Source organism: Balaenoptera ricei, chromosome 9, assembly GCF_028023285.1.
Source record: "Balaenoptera ricei isolate mBalRic1 chromosome 9, mBalRic1.hap2, whole genome shotgun sequence".
In the NCBI taxonomy this organism is placed as follows: domain Eukaryota; kingdom Metazoa; phylum Chordata; class Mammalia; order Artiodactyla; family Balaenopteridae; genus Balaenoptera; species Balaenoptera ricei.
The window spans coordinates 6535577-6550952 of NC_082647.1; the positions used below are offsets into that span (position 1 = coordinate 6535577).

At 44.6% G+C, this 15376-nt stretch overlaps 1 protein-coding gene across 1 annotated transcript; it reads left to right on the forward strand.

Annotated features, from left to right (window-relative positions):
* The first annotated feature begins 7896 nt into the window (after positions 1–7896).
* Positions 7897–13445, forward strand: LOC132371351 (GTPase IMAP family member 5-like). Its single transcript, XM_059932582.1, has 4 exons — positions 7897–7952; positions 8484–8546; positions 11558–11606; positions 12565–13445. The coding sequence occupies exons 3-4, from the start codon at positions 11564–11566 to the stop codon at positions 13443–13445; spliced, it is 924 nt and encodes a 307-aa protein (XP_059788565.1). The 5' UTR covers positions 7897–7952; positions 8484–8546; positions 11558–11563.
* The last annotated feature ends 1931 nt before the right edge of the window (positions 13446–15376 follow it).

Genomic DNA, 15376 nt, shown 5'->3' on the forward strand with positions numbered 1-15376 from the left:
TACTGGTGTTAAAAACTTAAAAAAAAAAATCAGATTACTCTTTTTTGGGTGACATCACTAAGCGTTGGTTGTTCTGGCAGCTCAGCATGCATTCCTGCTCTTTCTGGGAACAGGCCCCTGGTTTCCTTTGGAAACAGTCCCCCTCGGCTGCAAGCCCCTGAACCTTAACTAAGTGACTCTGACTTCACCAGCTCTCAACCCGGGACTGGCATGATGCAGGGCGTCATGTGATGCAGGGTAATTGGTGTATCCCAGCCCCATGGCTTGGGTATAGGGATGGGCTTGGGCTCCAAGGCTGTCCCACAGGACTCAGTCCTGGGATTTTTTGTTGGAGAGGTGAGGAGAGAGAGAATATAGCAATGACTGAAGCTAGATAAATTTCCTTTTCTGTTTAAGCTGTGTGAGTTGTACTTCTGTTTCCTGCAGCAGAAGCGGCCTGAGGGATTGGTTAGCTTACTTAGAACTAGAAACGAAATAGTAAAAGTGATAAGAATGTTGCCAAGCACACAAAACAGGCCAAGCTGACTGTCTTTGCTGAGAGTGGACCAAAAAGTAGGAAAGCACACTAAAATTGGCCAAAGCATCTCAGGTTTCAGAAAGTTCTCCAGAGATATCTGTCCCTGATTCTGGGACCGGACGTAATTGCTTAAAAGTAGGTGAGTTTGAAAGACAGCAGCCATCGTGCACAAGTTGTAAAAATGTGTAAAACCAATCACTAGAATTAGTAATTTAAAATATTTTTTCATATTTTCAATTGTGAACCTTTCATACTTGTTTTTATTTTCAGTGCAGTGTTTTTCTTCTTTTCCTTTCTAAAATTCTTGGTCACTCCTTTGGCCAGCCCCGCTCCTCACTTACTTTCCCATTCCCAAGTGATTTGTCTTAACAGCTGATGCTTGTTTGTACTTTTCTTGGTACTTGTTTATCTTGATTGAGGTATAATTGTTACACAATGAACTGCACATATTTACAGGATGCAATTTGGTAAGTTTTGACATATATACACCACGATTAAGGTAGTGAAAATATCCATCACCTCCCGGAGGTGTCGTTGTGCTCCTAGGCAATCTCTCCCTCCTGGCCCTCCTCTCCCCCTGGCCCTCCTCTCCCCCCATCCCCAGGCAACCCCTGATTTGCTTTTTGTCAATGTAGATTAGTGTACGTTTTCTAGAGTTTTATATAAGTAGAATCATACGATGTGTATTCATTTTGTCTGTTTGACTTCTTTCCCTCAGCCTAATGACTTTTTTTTCAGTAAACCTGATTTTGTTTTTGTTTTTTTAATTTAATTTTTATTTTATATTGGAGTATAGTTGATTTACTAAGCATAATGATTCTGCGAGCCATCCATGTTTTTGTGTATCAGTAGTTCATTTCTTTTTATTTAGAATAATATTCCACTGTGTGGATATACTGAAGTTTCTTTATCCGCTCACCTGTTGATGGATATTTGGGTTGTTCCCAGCTGTTACAGGTAAAGCTTCTGTGAACAATCAGGTACAAGTCTTTGCAGACGTATGCTTTCTCTTCTCTTGGGAAACACCTAGGATTAGAATGGCTGAAACATCACGGGTGTATGTTTACTTTTTAAGAAAGTGACCAAGTGTTTTCCAGAGCCATGGCACCATTTTATATCCCAACCATTTCCCCCACATGCTCACCAACACTTGGTGTGGTCAGTGTATTTAGTTTCAAGCATTCTAGTAGTCCTTTTTAACGGTTGCACAATATTTCCATGATATCCTTACCGATGAACTTTTACCGCACTACTTGTATTTTTGCCTCTAGAAAAAAATGCTGTGCTCCTGGGCTGCGGTAACTGGAGCTTTTACTGCTGTGAGATGGAGTCTTTGGAATAGGATCACTCATTGAAAGGTATAGATATTTAAAATTGCAATAAATATTATCAGAGAGCTTTCCAAAAAGGCTGAACTCATTTACATTTTACCAGCAGTGCATTAAAGTGGCCTTTGTCCTTCTCCCTAACCTCACTACTGACTTTTGCCAGTAGTAGATATTGGAACTCATTTTAATTTTTGCAAATTATTTTAATTTTCACCTCCTTGACTATTTATGAAGTTGAGTATCTTTTCATATATGTATTGGCTGTTTATTGTTCATCTTTGAACAATCTACACATATATTGCCCAGTTTCCTTGATTTTTGTGAGCTTTTTTTACAACATGCATTTTAAGATTTCATCTTTTTTTCAAGTCTGTTTTTTTTGTGTGTGTGTGTCTTTAACTTTGAGGCCATAATAAAACATTAAAGTATCTTTTCTTTGATAACTTCTGGCTTCATGTCTTGGTTAAGAAAGTATATCCAACTCTTGTATTGTACATACAGTTTCCTATATTTTATAAGATTTTTGTTGTTTTATTTTTTACAGATGAGAATTTAATCCTCCTTGGATTTTTATATAGTATGGGGTAGGAGCTCTGCTTTATTGTCTCCTAGTTGGAAAACCATTTGGTTAAGCACCACTTACTAAATAAACCATTGTTTCCCTGCCTTTGTCATATATTAAATCCCATTATTAACTGGGATTCCCTATGTACTATGTATATTGTTCTACTTACTGATTTGTCTTTTCTTATGTCAATACCAGACTGATTTCATTACACCAGGCATTTTTCATCCCAAGAAAATACGTAATACTTAAGAAAGTGTTATTTAATTCTACCTACAAAAAGTTGGGATTTCAATTGGAATTAAATTACATATATATCAATTTTGGAAGAATGTATATTTCAATTGGAATTAAATTGGATTTAATTGGAATTTCAATTGGAATTAAATTACATATATATCAATTCAATTTCAATTGGAATTAAATTACATATATATCAATTTTGGAAGAATGTGTATTTTTATACTAGTATTTTCATACAAGAACATAGTGCTGCTGAAACTGGGCCTCTGTGCAACGGCACCGAATTGAACCTCGGAGACAGAGTTCTGGGTGAAGTAGAAAAGAACAGCTTTATTGCAGGGCACCAAGAAAGGAGTTCAGGGCAGCTTGTGCTTAAAAGGCCAGAACTCCCCGAAGGCTTTCAGGGAAAGGTTTATAAAGATAGGGTGAGGAAGGGTGTTTGTGGGGTGTGTGATCAGCTCGTGGACCTTCTTCTGATTGGTTGGTGGTGAGGTAATCGAGAGTCAGCATCATCGACCTTCTGGTTCCAACCTGTCTGGGGTCTACGTGCTTGTGCGCAGCATGTAGTTAACTTCTTCCGCCTGGTAGGGGCTTCAGTATCTGCAAAATAACTCAAAGGACGTGGCTCAGAATATTATCTATAGCCCTTGAGGAAGAACTAAAGGTCCTTGACTTTGTTTAATGGCTAAAATGCTATTATTTTGTCTTGCTTGACTGTTTTCCTTTCTGCATTTTCTCACTTTACTGATTAAATTTATCCTTTGACTAAAGTTTTTTTTACAGACAAAAGGCAGGTGGAGGACATGAGCGGGGATTTATTCTGGGAAGGCCTCATAGGGTCCTGCTCAGTTACAACAGTAAGTTTCTCTACTAGTTCACATCCTGTTTCATTGCTCTTTTTTTTTTTTTAATAAAGCTTTTATTTATTTATTTATTTATTTATTTATTTATGGCTGTGTTGGGTCTTCGTTTCTGTGCTAGGGCTTTCTCTAGTTGCGGCAAGCAGGGGCCACTCTTCATCGCGGTGCGCGGGGCTCTCACTATCGCGGCCTCTCGTTGCGGAGCACAGGCTCCAGACGCGCAGGCTCAGTAGCTGTGGCTCACGGGCCTAGTTGCTCCGCTGCATGTGGGAATCTTCCCAGACCAGGGCTCGAACCCGTGTGCCCTGCATTGGCAGGTGGACTCTCAACCACTGCGCCACCAGGGAAGCCCTCATTACTCTTTGAAGTTCTCCACTCAACTCTCATGAGTTCCTTCTTGATCACATGGCCTCCCTCTCAGCAAGGTATCATCACTCGCCTATCCTTCGTGAAAATCATTCTCTTGCCTTTCCTTATAGTTTTACCGCCTATGTCTGTTGCTCTAAATAATATATATATTTTAGTTTTGTCCGTTATTAAGCTTGACAAAAATGGAATCAGACTCTGTGTTCTCCCGGGACTTTCTTCTTTTGTTCAACATAGTGTATATGAGATTTATCCATGCTGGTGCCAGTAGCTGTATTTTGTTCATTTTTATGGCTGTGTATTATTCCATTGTGTGGGCATTCTACAGTTTGTTTATTCAATCTACTCTTGATGGATATTTGGGTTGTTTCTAGCTTTTTACTGTTATGAGCTTTCTTATAAAAATATCCTCACGTATTCATCCATGTAAGAGTTTCTCTAGAGCAATTGTCTTCAAACATTTTTGCTTGTGTATTCACCAAAAATTGTTTTTCAATCTAGGTGCTCCCTTGAGCATTTTAAACTGAACTTAAATTTTTTTTCATCATGAATGTTTGCAAAGAATGCAATTTCTAACACATTGTAGATATTAACATTTTAAAATAAAACTGCTACTTTTTAAAAATTTTTTAAAAATTTATTTATTTAATTTATTTATTTTTGGCTGCGTTGGGTCTTTGTTGCTGTGCGCAGGCTTTCTCTGGTTGCAGTGAGCAGGGGCTACTCTTTGTTGTGGTGTGCAGGCTTCTCATTGTGGTGGCTTCTCTTGTTGCAGAGCACGGGCTCGAGGCACGTGGGCTTCAGTAGTTGTGGCATGCAGGCTCAGTAGTTGTGGCATGCGAGCTCTAGAGCGGAGGCTCAGTAGTTGTGGCTCACAGGCTTAGTTGCTCCACGGCATGTGGGATCTTCCCGGGACAGGGCTTGAACCCGTGTCCCCTGTATTGGCAGGTGGATTCTTAACCACTGCTCTACCAGGGAAACCCCTCATTTCTTTTCAATGTTGAATAATATTCTATTGACTGGATGTACCACAGTTTATTTATCCATTTGCCTACTGAAGGACATCTTGGTTGCTTGCAAATTTTGGAGATCATGAATAAAGCTATTATAAATATTCATGTGCAGATTTTTGTGTGGACCTAAATAATATATTTTTAAATAAAGGGATGAGAAAGGAGGGCCTTCTAAGAATGATAGAAGCCATAAAGAAAATGTTTGTTAAAATTTCCAGACTGAGAAAAAAACTTACCATAGCTAACTTAAGAGATAAACAGCAGGGGGTAGTATCTGCAAGATATTTGACACCAACTGACAGTTCTCTTTTACTGAGCATATTGTCAATTTAAATTAGAGACACAAGTCTCAAACTTTTTTTGACTATTTTATTTTGTTTTATTTTATTACCTCCATGCCTATGGCAGAAGAAAGAAGTATCAGTGATCTCCTTTGGATCTGTCCAAGAAACCTTATGAGTATTTACACTTGTTAGGAATTACTAGATTTCAATTTACATCTCACAATAAGGAAACACATTATTTTTTAAATACATTTATTATTTATTTATTTTTTGGCTGTGTTGGGTCTTCATTGCTGTGCGCAGGCTTTCTCTAGTTGCGGTGAGACGGGGCTACTCTTCGTTGCGGTGCGCAGGCTTCTCATTGTGGTGGCTTCTCTTGTTGCGGAGCACAGGCTCTAGGGTGCACGGGCTTCAGTAGTTGTGGCGCATGGACTCAGCAGTTGTGGCTTGCGGGCTCTAGAGTGCAGGCTCAGTAGTTGTGGCGCACAGGCTTTGTTGCTCCACGGTATGTGGGATCTTCCTGGACCGGGGCTCAAACTGTCCCCTGCACTGGCAGGTGGATTCTTAACCACTGCGCCACCAGGGAAGTCCCAGGAAACACATTATTAAATAAGACAACCATAATTCTACAAGTTTTGAGAGACAAATGGTTATTTTCACAGGGCAGAGCTACAGTTTTCGAGGACTAGATATCTCACAGACTCTGTTGCAGGAATAATATTTGCTGTTTTTCTCTGTAGCTGTAGGGGCAAAGGAACAATTTCCCTCCTTTTTTATTGCTGGTATTTCTTTCACCAACCATTAGAAGCACTTATGGTTTGAAGAACCATCACTAGAATTCCAAGAGCTAACACGGAAGGAAAAAGAGGAACCCTGAATAGCCACAAAACTCTAAATAAAGAAAGGAAAGGGGCAGAAAAGGAGTGTTAACCGGTGTTATATAGAGTAGGTAGTATTTTGCTTTCTTGAGTAATAAATAAAGGCCTTTCTTGAATCAACAAGAAAAATACATATAATTTAAAAGAAGAAATCAGCTAAGTATATGAAGAGGCTGTTTAGAGGAAAAAGCATACAATTGTCCCCAGTAGAAGGCATCTCATCTCACCCTATGTAGTAGCTGAGGATGCCTGAAGACAGAACCAAGATGATTTTTTCAGTGATTAATTTGCATTTTCTCTAATGCACAGAAAGTAGCCGGTCAGGATCCATAGTCTCTATGGTGTGGGCTCATGAGTATTAGCCTCAGTAGCTTAAGACAGGTAAAAGGACAGGTTTACCTCAACCGTGAAAAACTCACGAGGCAGGTGTGGATTTGATACCTTTGAGCAATGTCTTGTGTACCAAGTATTTACAAAATATGTGCTGAGATGACTGAATAAGTTGACTTCATGCATAAAAGTATTCATGATAAACCAGTTAAGAGTTGATAAATGTCTATCACAAAGAGTTATTTTTGTTTTAGAGGAGTTGATCTTTTAACCTTCTTTCCCCTACCCGCCCCCCACCAAGTAAAATGAGATATCGGAGGGATTTCTAGCTAGCAAAGAGAAAAAAATGTCTTCTGTATGTTAAAAGCATGCCTTTCTGTCCTCTACAGCAGGAGGGAATGTATCCACCTCATTCAGTGTAATAGCTATTGTTTGAAAAGTTAAAATGACAGTATCAATATGGGAGAATATTTTGTAAGTCAGGCATGGCTTTCATTGCAAATGTGAAATGTGGGTGTTATCTGCATTATAAATGCCCTCCTCTCTAAGCAAAGAACCAAGAGTTACTTGTAGCTCAATGTCCTGATTATAGCTGTTTCTCCAACTTACAGTTCTGAACCCAAATGTGCAAGTAATGGTTCAAACTCTGCCCCCTTCACTCTAAGAATGTCTCCAGAGAGGCGCTTCAGCCCCTACAACCCAGGGGCCCCCAGCAGGGCCTTTGCACAGAAGCAGAGGAAGAACATTAATCAGGGCAGTGGGAGACACCAGGGCACCCCTACCCCCTTAAGTGCCTGTCACTTTGCCTAAATCGCACTATGGGTGGGGTCGGATGTGGCCCTGGCTTCTGTGGAAATGCAAGTCCACCTAGGTGAAGAAACCTACCAAACTTTGTCTCCTCCTCAGGTCAAAGCATGGGTGACTTGAGAGCAGGGCATTTGACAGAGAAACAAGAAGGGGGGCCAGAGCCATAGAAGGTCTCAAGCAAGATGCCTGCCTTGAGTTCAGCCTTCACTGCCGTCTGGAATTACATATAAGAAGCTATCTTTATGCAGGAGAGGTAAATGGTGGGCGTGGGGAGATGCGAGTCTGTCCAGTGTGGGCCAGTGAAAGGCGGCGGATGCTTGGTTTGGGATGCAGCTGTGCCCCAGATGTTCATTGGCTTCCCCGGGTCTCCAGACTAACTCAGGTAGAGACCTTGTTCTGCACAAAAGCCTTACAGAGATGCGGTGGAGAGAAGGAAATGGAACTGTTATTAAAAAGAAAACAAAACCAAGCCAAACCAAAAAAGAAAACCTTCTTCCTCTGGCGTCTCCGAGGGCTTTTGAGTCACTCTCTGGGGATGGCTTGGTGAGGAAACTCACACATTGTCCTTTTCCTGCCCCGGGGGACGGGGTCTTTCTCTCTCTCTCTCTGGCAGATAGAATTGGTGGCCAGGTTTATCATCTGCCACTGCTCTTATGTTCTTGTGAAGAGACTAGAAGCCAATGAGAGAGGTTGCCTGGGAGAGGAGGGAAGATTGCAGCAAGATTGTCTGAGAACTTGCAGAACTTTCCAGGACCTACCAGGTAACAGGGCTTGTTCATCTCTCTACCTCTCTCTTTCCCCTTCCCTCCCTCTCCTTCTCCCTCTCACTGCAGTTCTCCCAGTAGTAATCTGTGTCGATCTGCACACTTGATCTTTCTAAGCCTCAGTTTCATTATTCCTAAATTATTAGGGTCAGGAATTGCATACCCTAAAGCCCCAAATAACTGCAAACAGAAAATATTACTAGTACTATATTTTTCAGAACCTAAAATTTTGAACAGAATGAGCTCAGAGAGTAGCCCTTTGGTGATACTAGCTTGCTTATTTCTCACATTTGTGCAAAAGTGTATTCACATATGCACCTAGTGGCTGCTGCACCCACATCTGGGTGCACCTATAGAGTTCTCTGCACGTTGCTGGGTGAGGGAGGATGGTCTGACCCTCCTCCCTGCAATCTGCTCCCAGAAGTCATAGGATGCCCTTTGAAGAACGGGCTGAAAACTTGCCTTGCGATTTTAATCTGACTTGATGTCTGTTGCTTGTTTCTGTTGCATACACCACTCAACTTGAAGGCAAGTTTCTGTTTTCAAGAGGGAAAAAGATTTCAGGAACAGGACCCAAGGTGATCTGCTCAGGTAAAACATGTGCTTTATTTCTGAGAAAGAAATGCAATTTATTGTTTTGAAAAATGATTTAACCTGCTCATTGACCAGAATGGAGTTATGAGGGCTTTATTCCTGGAGGATTACCCTGCCTGGCACCCTTTGACAGCGACAGTGTCTCACCATGGCATCTTGTTTATGATTCCTAATCAGCGTGTCACCTTCTCCAACCCTCTCTTGTGGGGCCAGTAGGGAGGAGATCCTGAATACTTTTGGCAAATGAGAGTAAGATAATCTGCCTGGGTTTTGGCCCATTTCAGGCCAGTTTCAGCCCATTTCACAGTTTTGCCAAGGGTGCCTCTACCTTTCCTGTCCCCACGTGCTCCTTTCAGCCCTGTCCAGTGGAGATGTTGCAGGAAGTGGGGCTTCCCAAGGGTGGTAGAAGGAATCACCTTCTTTCCCTGTCTTTGGAAGGAGCTGTTCTCTAAACTGGTCCAACCGTCCTCCAAGTGTAGGGAGAGAAGTGTCTAGCAAGGCCAGGTATTTAGTAACATTTTAAATGAATGAATGGAAGGATGATGGCTCTACAATAAGGGAGCTAGGTGGATGGCCAGGAGGAAGCATGATGATGGTGATGTCGGGAGGGGACTAATGTGGCGACAAGGGCACAGGGATCTGCAGGGGACAGAGCGGGGGAGGGTGTGCAGCTGGGACCCGGTGGCAGCCTTCTGGCCAGAGGTGTGGCCGTTTGGACTAGAGAGGGAAAAAAAATCCTCGAAAAATAATTGAGAAAGATGGTTCTTGAGAGGGGCCCCTTTTTTCACTTCCCTTTCTGCTCAGACTAGACTCAGAGAGAGCAGCAATTTAAGCCTCTCATTCTTGTTCCAAGATGGCTGGCTACCAGTCGCTTGGCCATACACATCACGTGAGTAGCGCTGCTTGACCCGTTCCCGAGGGTGTGAGGGGCAGCCAGAGGGGAATATCCCTCCCAGCACACAGCGCAGGCAGCACATTCTGGTCCTGCCTGCACTCCCAATTGGCCGGGAGACACCGTGAAGGGGTTGCCATCTCTCTCGGATATCCCTTCAACCCACAGTCCTGGGTGCAGGTGGCTTCTGTATTCCTCATATATAAAAGACGTGGACAGTGTTACCTGATTTCTCTGAGTCCAGGCATATCAGCTCCAGCCCCACTCTAGCTCCCCTTTCTGCAGCTCTTTCAGCATCACCTTCTCTGCCCCTTAACATTCATCTAGACACTTACCTGGTACCAGCCTGGTGTCCTCAGATGCTTGGGAGCCCCCCCTTGCTGGTCCTCTCTGGAGACCACCATTCAAGATGATCCAAGGGCAGTACATGAGAAAAGTATAAGAGCACCTTGGTTTCAAGATCATCAGCACAGAAAATAAGCTGATATCTAAAAATCACCGGTGTCCCCATTTGCCACCCGCTATGCAATCACATCTTTAAAAAAATCCTCCCTATAGACTTCATGCTTGAAAAGATTCAGCCAAAGATGAGAATTATTTTCAGGTTTGCTCCTTCTCCAAATTTCAACAGAGAGAATTAGCTGGATCGATGTATCAGTTTTCTCCAGAAAAACAGAACCAATAGGATGTATGTATGAAGAAATTTATTTGAAGGATTGGCTCACGCAATTATGGGGGCTGGTAGGTCCAAAACTTGTAGGGCAGACTGGCCAGCTGGAAACTCAGACTTGAAGTCTTGAGGCAGAATTCTCTTCTGGCTTGAAAATACCATTAGAACGAATTGCAAGATATTACCGGGAAACTGTCTGATAGAAGCTGAGTTTTGACATTCAAATTAAAATAATTCCCAAGTTATATTTTATTAAATTATTTTTCCTTCAAAGGTAATTACTGTGGCCAGTTTCAGAGGTGGAGAGGCTAGATAACATCCTATATGGTGTGATCCCAAGGAGCGTGGAGGAAATCTACTTTTTCCAAAAAGTATTTTTTTTTCGGTTCACCTGTCCTAGGTGCTGAAATTCCACAATTAGAGATTCATTCTTTAGCATTAACTCCTTGAGCCTTAGAAAATACTCTAAAACTTTGCACACAGCGAGGTCCTGATGTAGTTTTGGGAAGGGTCGTGAAGTTCTTTCCCAATAGTGAAGCTTGAGTAGTCATCCTTGGGTGGGGCCTGAGTGGCCCCACTCACTGAGCACAGGAAGTAGGAAGTAGGAAGAAAGACAAAGATCAAGAAAAAGGCATATGGGGGACAATGAAAGAAGGGGAGTGGACTGGAGAGAGATGCCCCTGAGGTAGCTACTGGTCGAAGACTATTTGAGCTGAGAATATGGAAGCATAGATCTTTGGTAACATAACAGCTGGTCTGAGCCTAACAAATCAGGGCTTCCCTCTGTTTACCGATGTACGCTCCACCCCACTGCCCACCTGGGGTCATGACAATCTCCTACTCCTGGCGTGACCAACTCGTCCTGGTTTGCCTGGGACTCTCCCAGTTTCAACACTGAAGTTCCTTTGATCAGGGGATCCTCTCAGTCCTGGGCAAACTGGGATGATTCGTGACCCTCTCTACCACCGTCACCATGGAAACTTAGGGAAGAACGTCTTTTGTGAGTTCACCCAAGGCAAAACTTTGCCAGGCAATCTTGAGTTTGGGTGCCAGGACTGAGACCCTGAAGACAGAGAGCCAGGAAGCCAGGAAATGACCAACTTCCTTATTTGGTCTTCTGGGTGGACAGCACTTTTTCAGTGCATCCTGTTAGTAGCTAAATACAGGTGGTGGGAAACCACGTGCGGTGCTCTTGTGTTGCGACTGTCTATATACTCTTTGTGAGGAAGCTCAGTCTAGTGCCAAGAATGGCTGAGGGTCAGCAGCCCTGGGTTTTAGTCTCGGCTCATCCATTAAATTATATGTGACCTTCAGTAGTTGTTTTTTTCTCCCTTCAATCTCCTCATCTATAAAATGTGGTGTCTTGTGTCAGATGTTGCATCCAGTATGCAACAGTATACTCCAGTATACTCCAGTATGAACAATCTCTGCCTGTTTTCCATCTAGAACAAAATGGAGGGGCTTCAGAAGGGTGGAGAAGACACCTGCATCAAAGGTAAGATCTGGTGGAGCCCTGCACAACACCTGGGGACCATGAACTCAGCATTGGGTCAGCAAACTTCCCACCTGTAGTGAAAGGTACAAGACTAGAGTCACCTCAACACAAAGAAAATGCATATCCCCCAAGAAATAAAACTTATTAGGCTATTTGCTGTCATGCTCTCCTTAGTGAGGGTAAGTTTTTTCAGATAAAACCCTGCCATCTTGTAAAACAGAGGCCAGGCAGGGATGGGAGGAGTTGAAAGTATGCGACTAACAATTAATTTAGTGGTCATAGGAAGCTCTGAGCATCAGAAAGCCTTCAGGGTGGGAACTGAATAGGGAGAATGTTCTGGAAAGGGTGGAAAAATTCAGCATCCCAAAAGGAGGGATCCTAAAGACTTTGGCCAGCTGGGATGATTTATTCCACCAGCTCTGCATGACTTCCCTTTATTCTCTAGTAAGAATATTTACTCTGAGCCCAGCCCTCTGGTGGGAAAAGAGAGTGTGATAGCCTTATTGATCCAGGGATGCTATTTCTTCTAGGTCTTTTCCTTTTTATCTTTTGTTCTCTTCCTCTTAAAAAGGCATTTATTACTCTTCTTGTCAGTTCAGGCTGCTAAAACAAACACCACAGACTGGGTGGTAATCAACAAATATTTATTTCTCACTGATCTGGAGGCTGGGAGGCCCAAGATCAAGGTGTGGTAGATCTGGTGTCTGGGGAGAACCCACTTCCTGGTTGCTGTGTCCTCATCTGGTGGAAAGAGAGTTCTAGTCTCTTTCTTTTCTTAGAAGGATGCTAATTCCATCATGGAGTTCCATCCTCACGCCCTCATCTAGACGTCATCACTTCCCAAAGACCCAACTTCCAGATACCATCACATTGACGATTAGGGTTTCAGCATATGATTTTGGGGGGGACACATTCAGTCCATGGCAATGGCACATTAACTTTTTGTGTGCTCTGACAGGTGGAGGAGAAGAGAGCTTAAATCCAGGATCATTTTGGTTGAGGATCATCCTGGCGGGCAAAACAGGCGGCGGGAAAAGCGCCACCGGGAACAGCATCCTCGGCCAGCCAGTGTTTGAGTCCAGGCTGGGGGCCCAGTCGGTGACCAGGAAGTGTCAGGGGGCCACGGGCACGTGGAACGGGAGGAGCATCCTGGTGGTGGACACGCCCCCCATCTTTGAGGCGAGGGCCCAGGACCAGGAGGTGTACGAGAACATCGGGGACTGCTACCTGCTCTCGGCCCCAGGGCCTCACGTGCTGCTGCTGGTGACCCAGCTGGGCCGCTTCACAGAGCAGGACGTGGTGGCCGTGACCAGGGTGAAGGAGGTCTTCGGGGTGAGAGCCCTGAGACACATGGTCATCCTGTTCACCCACAAGGAGGACTTAGCGGACGGATCCTTGCATGACTACGTAGCCAACACAGACAACCTGAGGCTGAGGGGCCTGGTCCGGGAGTGCGGGCAGAGGTACTGCGCCTTCAACAACCGGGCGTCCGGCGACGAGCGGGGGGAGCAGCTGGCCGGGCTGATGGCCGTGGTCGAGGGGCTGGAGAGGGAGCACCAGGGCGCCTACCTCAGCAACGACCTCTTCTTTGATGCACAGCGGCTCCAGCAGGGCGGGGGCGACCCCCACGGAGAAGGTCACGTGCGCTACCTGGCCAAGGTGCGGTCGCATGTTGCAAAGCAAAAGCAAGACCTGCAAGAGGCCCAGAGAAACCGTGCCTTCAAGGTGCTCCTCCGAGTCAAAAACTGGATCGTTGTGCATGATGAGCTTTGTGTTTGTCTTGTTTGGTGCAGCTTACTTTTTCTTCTTATTCTGCTGATCATCTGGTATCATCTTTAATTCTCTGTCTCATCTGTTTGTCAGAGCCTTTTCTAAAGTATCACCTCAAGGATTCATTGTTCATTTCAGAAATAAATTCTCTTGGTCTGCAGAGGTCATTGTTTGTCATCTCTGCAGCTCCCATCTTCCCTGTAGATTTCTGGCTTGGTTCATGCCTCCACCACCCCTTCGGTGAAGCTATGTGCCTCAGAAGAAGATGACAATGGCTCAGTTCGAGGGATGCCTGGCTGGTCTATATACAATCTCATTTTCTTTGTAGTGAGCAGCTCAGGCATAGGCCTGAGACCCAATTCAGGCCAATGGGAAGTGAGAAAAAGTCTGCAGAGGTGGGGCCAGAAGGTTTCTCCTTGCCCAGGAGAGACCCCCATAGAGAGTCAGTCTCTTCCTCCTCTGAGCATTGTTGGATCTGAGTGTAATGCTTGGAATGACAGCAGCCATGTGGCTACCGACCTGAGGTTGAAGCCAAGCAGAATGATGGAATCAACCCGAGCCACCGACTCAACCAGCCCTGAAGCTTGCACTACCTCTGGATTTCCAGTATGTCAGCCAATAAATTCCCTTATTGCTTAAGCTATTGGAGTTTGGGGTGTCCTTTACCTGCATTTGAAAACATTTGAACTAATGAAGAGTTCTCCATATCCTTTAAAAAAAAATCCTTAAATCTATCAGAACTTCCCTGTTTTCATGCTTCCTGTGAGTAAGTGAATCGAGACTAAATAAACGAATTTCTCTTTTCTTGTTCCTAGTATCAGGAAGGACATCCCTCTACAGCTAAATTTCCTGCTTAGAGTAGACATTCACTGAATCCTGAAGAAAGTGAAAAATCCCTAGAGTTGTATTATTTTGGAAATGACAAAAGGAGGGGGCAGAGTAAATGGGACGATCCCTAGGTGGGTCTTTCCCATGCTTCCTTTATCCTTTGAGGGAGAAACAGAGCTCATATCTGAACACTTTCCAGGGAATTACTTTGGCAAACATTCATGTGTGAGTAAAGGTTGAGCAAAACCCTTTCTCCTTCTCTGCTGTAAAATATCCTTGGGTTAACCCTCCGGCTTTATTCCTCTTGGAAATCAACAAAGGTGGAATGTCGTCTGGATTACTGGGCATTACTGCTCCTGGGGAAAGAGATGACTTCTTGGTGCGGCCAGGCCTGGGAATGGACCATCTACACACCTGGAGGGAGACCATCCTCCTGCAGCCCTGCTCCCTAATACTTTCTTGGGCCGAGTTTCTGCCTGGTAGGGATGTCCTCCCTGGAGGGAGGATGAGAACGCCCAGCCCAGAGGGCTTCAAGGAAGGCACATCCAGATCCAAAGTCTGCCTTCCTCTGCGTAACCCACTCTCCCTCTGAAGGTCCGGGACAGTGCAGGGAGCCACTGTCACAGGGCGGCAAGACGGAAACCTGGGTCCCTCCCGACCTTGCTGCTAGTGCCCACACTGTGTCAATTCCACCCCGTCGGTGTCGCCCCTCCGCGTTCTCTCCTCTCCTTCCCCACGCCTCGTGTTATGGCGCAGACTCTGATGGCCAAGATGGAATTCTTTTTCTCTGAATGTTATCCTTTGTTCCTAGGCATACACTTATTTAGTCCAATGGCCACATTGCTGCAGCATGATCTTCCTAAAACTCCTAACTTGCTTAAAAGCCTCGGGGAGGTAGCCCTTGAACCCTGGGGGTGCAGCCCAGGGCCCCGCCCAACCAGGTCCCTCCCTTTATCCCTCCTACCAGGATTCGCATTCCCCTCCTTGAGCGTGGGCTCCCTCCTCCTGAAGTGAGTCCCGGGAGGGAGGGGCCGGCACATTCCTAGAAGCCCAGCCCCACCCTGGCTAGGTTGCCTCTGCCCACCCCCCAACCCCACCCCCGCCCCCTGCTCCGAGCCCGCACCCTCCTTCTGGCTGACACATTTCTCTCATACCCATTTTTATATGCCTTC

Bases quoted from the DNA above. Each gene is read 5' to 3' on its own strand.
- LOC132371351 (XM_059932582.1), top strand. From the start codon at position 11,564: ATGGAGGGGCTTCAGAAGGGTGGAGAAGACACCTGCATCAAAG. The intron at 11,607-12,564 runs GTAAGATCTGGT...GTGCTCTGACAG, and splicing joins AGAAGACACCTGCATCAAAG to GTGGAGGAGAAGAGAGCTTA.